This window comes from Hoplias malabaricus, chromosome 1, assembly GCF_029633855.1.
Source record: "Hoplias malabaricus isolate fHopMal1 chromosome 1, fHopMal1.hap1, whole genome shotgun sequence".
Lineage (NCBI taxonomy): Eukaryota > Metazoa > Chordata > Actinopteri > Characiformes > Erythrinidae > Hoplias > Hoplias malabaricus.
Genome location: NC_089800.1, coordinates 52,730,550 through 52,737,940, shown reverse-complemented (window position 1 = coordinate 52,737,940; position 7,391 = coordinate 52,730,550). Strand labels below are relative to the sequence as shown.

Below are 7,391 nucleotides of genomic sequence, written 5' to 3'. Positions count from 1 at the left end.
TGCGGCTTGTTGTTAGACTCTTCTCATAACGGCCAACGGGAAACGCATCATTGGGGGAAACGCATCACAAGCCCCACCTCTGCCACGCTTTGATTGGCTGACTTAGTTCCGCCTCCGGAGCCCGCCCATCAGAGCATTTGGGCGCGTTCCAACGGCTCGTTCTTTCACTCATGCACTACTCACTTCATGTTAAGTGCACTGCTAAGCGAAGTTTGCTGTATTTGAAATATTTTGTTCATTTTTTCCAAATGCATTGATTTTCTTAACTTTAATATTATTTATAATTTATATAAATATAATATAAAATAAAATGTTGTATATATGGGTATAAATAATACCAATTTTGTTCATATCATCCATATTTGTCAATTTTTAGTGTACTAAATCATTAGATAGGTCTCCTTCACATTACATGACAATTTTATGACGAATGGACCCATGGAAATGCTCCAAAATTACTTTAATTGAATAAGGTTTTTCCTTCCCTTTCTCTATATGAAACTCATAAATGCTTGTGTAGCTTTCTGCACTAGTCACCTATCAATTGTCCAATCGATCCACTCATCACATTAAACTGCCAGCCAGTCACAGAGAACAAGGCAAGAGTTTCCCCAAAACGTGTGAAATAAAGCACAGTATTATAAACCAACTGTAGCTCCTCAAGCTTTATTCTGTAATTTAGAAAACTTTAAACTCACACATTGAATACTGAAAAAATCAGTACATTTGAAAATACAAAACTCTGGTTTAGAGAAGTGACTGAAAACGAAAACACAAACACAACACGTGTTAGTATTTTTTGTTTATTTCCTTGAAAAACAACAACAGACCACATGCAAACTCTGAAAAAGAATGTTTTATAAATTCCCATTTGCAAACAAATTAAAGACTACACTTCAGTGAGCATAATTTAATTTCAGTGATCACTTCTTTTATGTGTGTGTGTGTGTGTGCGTGTGTGTGAGAGAGAGAGAGAGAGAGAGAGAGAGAGAGCGCCTGTGTGTAATGGAAGACATGAAATTGGTCAAAATTCAATGGAAATAAGAATCACAGTGACATTGTCTGCACAGCCCCGCCTTACTGCCTCGCTGGCCAATCGCTGACAAGCAGCTTCATAGAGGCCTGCCCCCTCCAGCTTGTGCCCGGTCTTCTCATCTGTACTCTCATCCTTTGAAGAGAAACACAGAAGTGGATATGTATGTTATGATGTCAGTGTCTTAAATGAACACACATGGAATTCTGAGTGTTGTGATCTAAGCCTCGATTTCCTGCTGGTGTGGGTTTTCTCCTCTTTCAGTGATGCACACAAAAAGCTACTCCTCCTATGGAGCTATTAAACAGCCGTATAATAATCTAAAGACAAACTGTCACTGAAAACGGAAATAACCAATGCAGAGTTCTCAACATCAAAAATTTGATGAATATAGTTTTCAAAATGGAATAATCTTAACTCCGTAATGATGACAGCGCTAAAAGTATAAGATGTTCCCATTAGGAAAACAATCACACAGACCTGTAGGATTTTGCTGACAAATTTAACAGCCTCTTCTGCTGAAAACACTTTGAAAAGTCCATCACAGGCGAGGATCACAAACCTAAACACAACACGACACAAAACTAAAACATTACGGCAAAAAAAGCACAATTCTCCTGAGACTTTTAGTTCAAAATTATTATTATTTCTTAATCTTATATTAATTCTATCATTTGGTTGGTTGTTAAAAGTGGCCATCATCAATAATTACTGCAACTTTGCCCTTATGCTTTGGCTTTTACGTCATTTTAATGTCCAAGCATGGAGTCTGTCCCCCTCAGAGAAAGAGCTAAAGCTAATAACAAGACTCACCTGTCCTTTGGGCTGAGCTGGCAGCGGCGGAGATCAGGTGTAGATATTACTCCACAGCGTTTGTACTGACCATCACCAATAGAACGGGACACTTCTAACACACCCAGCACGCGGCCATCTCTACACACACACACAGACACATACACAAACAGAGAGACACACAAACGTAGCATTTATTAAGTTAATCTCACTAAGGACACAATTTGGGTTTTTGTTACAGCCCCACTCTCTTCCTGTCCAAGCTTTACTAACCAATATATAAAAGAGAGGTGCTTAGTGAAGGCTAAATAAACACAAGACAAAAAAATAGCACATTTCCAATTCCTCCTATTTGCCAAGATCACAATATAAACAATATTCGCTCCATACCTGGTCAAACAGTATTTTCATTGGTCTTACTTTGCTTTTAATTTGGTACAGGTGTGTACATAACATTCAAACACAGTGCATGTACTTTGCCTCTTGTTATTTATGTTAAGAAACTGCAAGATATATTCAACACAATCAAAATAATAAACTGATTGCTGACTGAGTGTCTCTGACAACACCTGACTGTTCCTCCTGCTCGCTGTATCCTCATTCGCTCCTCATAGATAGTGGGATTGTGTTCTTTACTGAGAGCCAGAGTCACAACACTTTCACCTTCGCCCTCTGTCTGCTCCATACGACATAACACAGCCTGTAACATACACAAACACAAACACACACACACAGTCTTATCTTATCAGTTATTGGTGATACTACTGATGGCAGTGTCGCAGAGGAGGATGCTGTTTAAGTTGCAGGCAGTTATGGACAATGGCTCCCACCCTGTCTACAACACAGTGATGAAACACAGGAACACATTCAGTGCAAGACTCATTCCACGGAAATGCACCACAAAACGCCACAGGAGGTCATTCCTACCTGTGGCCACCATACTCTATAATTCCTCCCTCAGTGTGTGACACTATGGTTCATCCGTGCAATATTTAATACCAAATTAGACTGTTCATATGTACAATAATAATAAGCATAATAACTATTTTTTTTTATTTATGTGTGTATAATTTGAACTACTTTATACAGTATATTCCATATTTATTATCACAGCCACTGCCACTTTAATGTATTCAGAGGAATTTAAATGTGTGCATATTGCAAATTTATCTTTTTTGTTTTAAATTATTAGTGCTTATTATTTTATATAAATTTGCAACTTTAATAATTGCAAATTCCCTCTGAAATCAATACAGTATTTTTGATTCTGATATACTGTGCAGACGGGAAAAAGTATTTGGACATCAATCCTAAATATTGAGTTCAGGCATTTTTAGGCACACCCATTGATAACACGAGTCATTCAATCCCCATAAAAAAATGATGTCCATAAAGACCTTGTTTGACAAGCGATATGTTGATGAACTCAGCAAAGTCTTGACCTCCAACTCTAATCTTCTTTGGGATGAACCCTTCATCTGGGCTAAGATGAAAAATCCCCAACATTACTGTTTAACACTACAAATACTCGTTTGACTCAATGGACTAATATCCCCACTGACACACACTGAAAAAAACTGGTGCACATCATTTCCAAAAGACAAAAGCTGCTAGATTCACAAATGCCACATTCAATCAATGGTTTTGAATAAGGTCACATATATAGCTTTGATGGACAGCTGTCTGCAAAGTGATTTACTGTACATTAAAATATCAAATATCAGATCATCCCTATATTAAAGGTGAAGTGTCTGGTTGAAGTTTATGGTCTCACTCTGCTGTCTCCGAGGTTGGCTACATAGAGAACATCATCCACAACTAGCAAACATGTCGCCGTGGAGCCATCCTTCCATGCCGGCTTTCTGTAAAACACAAACACAAATAAGGCTCTCAGCATTCAGCCGTAGTGTGTAGAAAGACAAACTGTTGAAGCAGATTCAGGCCAGATTTACAGTACATAAACTGTCTCTAACAGACAGTGAACACTGGGACCACCCTCTAATACGAGGAGACCACCTGTGTTTGTGCTTTTGGTTCAGCAACATCATTAAAAGCTGTGTCGATTATTCAAGGTGTACGTGAATTCAAAAAATCCGCTTCATTTGGGAAATCTGAAGAAATCCACTTTGGCATTCATCATATACAAAACAAGAGCAAAGAGAAACTAGACAAGTCTAGTTTAGCCACAACGCCATTAGCCACAGAGCCATTGTCACAGAGGATTTTCTGGCATTTCAACAGGAAAAGCCTAAAATACATCCCCTTGTCATTGGAAGGTGTTGATTTACAATAATAAATAATAAACTATAAAATTAGTTTATTACTTTTTAACTTTTCTAAAACTAAGCACCTTAACATTTTATCAGTAAAGTGATCTACACTCGATAAAGAAACAGGGCATCGCTGGGAACTAAATATTTATTACTGCATTACATTTCTATAAGGGTCTGACTGATAAAACGGTGCTGTCACTAATCCACAGACTCGTTGATTTTGAGTAACACCTCGCTTCTGGCTTTAATAATTTGTCGGTTTTCATGCAAAGTTAAACAAAAAGCCGTGCAGATGTAACGGTGAGATGTGTCCATGTATTAGTGTTGTTATTGGGACAGACAAGACGACTTTGTTTGTTAAATGTATAGTAGAAAACAAAAGGCTGTGTCACAGAATCATTCTCCAAACATAAAGAAGAGACTATGATAAATATTACCTCAACAACGTTTAACACATTTCCGTTCAAGGCTCTAGTAAAACACTGAGCTGCTCACCACGGTGGATGGTGGAGCTACAGCGCTGAAGCGGAGCGAGTGTGTCCCAATTCAGCTCTCAACCCTGACCCCTTGAACACTTGAACACACATTTTTTTAGGTTTCAAAAGGAGTATTTGTCCAGGGAGGTCCTCTGGTTTCAAACATAGCTCATGAACTGGAATGTGAAATATGGTTGAACTAACAACAGATGGTGTAGTGGCGCCACCTTAAGTTCTCGCTGTGAAATACAGCTGAATTAACATGTCCTACTCGCAACATTAGGTGTCAGTCAGTCAGTAATTGCATATGCCTCTTCTCTCTCTCTCTCTCTCTCTCTCTCTCTCTCTCTCTATCTCTCACACACACACACACACACACACACACACACAAACGCACTGGCTGGAAGCTTTCTTCAGGAATTCCTCATCAGTTTGTCGGAATGAGTCCAGCAGACATTTCTTCACCAGTTTATCCAGATTCTCCACATCACCTGGACACAGTGTGGAGATAAGTACGGTGTATATTAATAAAGGAGAATGAAGCTGGTGTTACAAAGCTTTTGGTGTTTTGTACTTTTACCTTTGGGGAATTTGCTGATCAGTGTTTGATGCAGATTTTCAGAGGCAAACTGAGACGCTCGTGCTCCACCATGGCCATCAAACACAGCAAAATATGCCAGTCTGGACCTTTATGTACACACAGAACAGAAGCGAAGGTGAGAAAAAAAAATAACTTAGTTAATGTGTGTGTTAAACATGTGCCAGTTACAGAATTCTTTTATTAAGCTTCGCTGTGTAAATAAATAACAGTAGAAAATGGTTAAACCACAACTTCCTCAAGGGATATATTTATTATTTGTTTACATTTTTTTCCTGATGATTCTGGTAAATTTCTCTATTACAAGATGTGACATGGAATCAAATACTGACTGTAGTGTTTTTCACCTTTATTTTGACCTCTGTATTGTATAATAAAGGTGTTTCTTCTGATGTAAAAGACATTTTAATCATGTATTTTCTCCTGAGACCTGAAGCTGTTTTGTCAGAAATCTGCAGCCTGTTTCAGTGGATGTGATAAAATGTATATTATAAATAGTTTATAGACGTAAGATGTGGCTGTGTCAATGAAATAACTGCGTACAACAAATGTGAGATCTTACACTTGTGCAGGTAGTGTCTGGACGCTTGCAGTGAGGTCAGGTAAAAGCATGTGAGCATCCTGCATTTCCTCACGTTCTCCACGTCGTGCTGCCACATAACCCTTCAGCTTAGCCAATCCTAACACAAGACATACACAACAGCCAACACAAACACAAAGCAAATGAGCACAACTCTGTTGCACTCACACACTCTGCAAACATACACACTGCAATGTTGGTGTGGAAGTGCTGAAAACCTTTACAAACTTTCTTTTCCGCCTTATTCTTCTCATCCACCTGGTTGTCCAGGTGTTCGTCCAGTTTCCTCTTCTCTCCACGGTCCTCTTCCTCTAGTGACACTTCATTTTTACCTCCTGTACCAATAATATTAATTATTATGATTAATTATTATAATTTAAGACAATTTATGTTGCAGTTCTTGTATTATTGTAAAGCATTTCAGTATTAGGAGTGGGTATTATTGTGGGAAAAAAACACCAGATATTCGCTTTACTGAGAATATAACTGATATGTTCATGGATTAAGAAACAATGACCATTGGCTGTTTTGTAAAAAATAATAATAATAAAAGATTAGATTAAGAACAAAATAATATTTATTTAAAAAAATTTTTAGCAAGGGTGTATTTTTGCCACATATCACAGCACAAAAGAGACATTTAAAATAATCACAGCATAAATACAGGGAAGATCATTTCTGATACATATTTTAATTGTTCTACAATATGTAAAAAAAAAAAGGGGGGGGCTAAATATTAGCTTATTTTCTCAGTTTTACATTTAACATCTCAGATATCTTAAGATTTAATAGAAATGTAATAAATTTAATTTTTAGATCTAGTATATCAAGTATTCATTTTTTATGATCTCGAAATGTATTTCATTTAAAGACATTTAAGGAAATCTATCAGATATCAACCTGCATTTGTCGGCTCAGGTAGATCTCCGAATAAATCCATTTTAGCTTCAGTTAGAGGCGGCTAAAGCAAAGGCTAAACGTAGCTTGAGCAATGCTACACTAACTGGACTCTTGTTTTCCTGTGCACGTAAACTAACAAAAGTAAGACTCTCAGACAAATATATAGCGGACAATTAATGAAAAACACTAAAATCACAGCAAATAACGTCAACAAGCACCGCTCATAACGTTAGCTTAGCACAGTTTCATACTAAGCTGTTAGCGTAAGCAGACCAGGCTAAACATGTTTAATAATCATCTATTTATGCACTGAAGCAAATTTCTAAGCTAAAAAGTGGCACGGAGCTAGCAGTTATATAAACGAAAAGCTAGCGAGTTAAAGGCAATAAATGGTCGGAAAATATAAAAATATATAATACAAAAAAGCGAAGAAGATACAGGAGTGACCGTATGAAACCGAGAAAATAGGAGGTAAAATCACCAGGAGGGAAGGTTAGCATTCGTGCTAATGTTTTTAACTAGATTTGGAAAACCGATTTCCGCCTCGCGTTGGTGGTATAGTGGTGAGCATAGCTGCCTTCCAAAAAAAAACACACGTTGCAGGTGGATTGGCGACTCGAAAGTGTCCGTAGGTGTGAGTGAATGTGTGTGTGTGTGTGTGTTGCCCTGTGAAGGACTGGCGTCCCCTCCAGGGTGTATTCCCGCCTTGCGCCCGATGATTCCAGGTAGGCTCTGGACC

General features: G+C 37.9%; 1 protein-coding gene across 2 annotated transcripts; it reads right to left on the bottom strand.

The window, feature by feature from the left end:
• Nucleotides 1-763: 763 nt before the first annotated feature.
• On the bottom strand, nucleotides 764-7,374 carry ilkap (integrin-linked kinase-associated serine/threonine phosphatase). Of its 2 annotated transcripts, none has more exons than XM_066679720.1 (10): nucleotides 6,653-7,374; nucleotides 5,971-6,087; nucleotides 5,735-5,852; nucleotides 5,155-5,261; nucleotides 4,972-5,065; nucleotides 3,600-3,687; nucleotides 2,395-2,525; nucleotides 1,847-1,966; nucleotides 1,514-1,595; nucleotides 764-1,168 (listed from the first exon to the last, which is right to left on the bottom strand). In XM_066679720.1, the coding sequence occupies exons 1-10, from the start codon at nucleotides 6,690-6,692 to the stop codon at nucleotides 1,025-1,027; spliced, it is 1,041 nt and encodes a 346-aa protein (XP_066535817.1). In that variant the 5' UTR covers nucleotides 6,693-7,374; the 3' UTR covers nucleotides 764-1,024. The 2 variants fall into 2 exon arrangements, with proteins under 2 accessions (XP_066535817.1, XP_066535824.1); XM_066679727.1 differs by having other exon boundaries at nucleotides 5,981-6,087; nucleotides 6,653-6,676.
• Nucleotides 7,375-7,391: the final 17 nt, after the last annotated feature.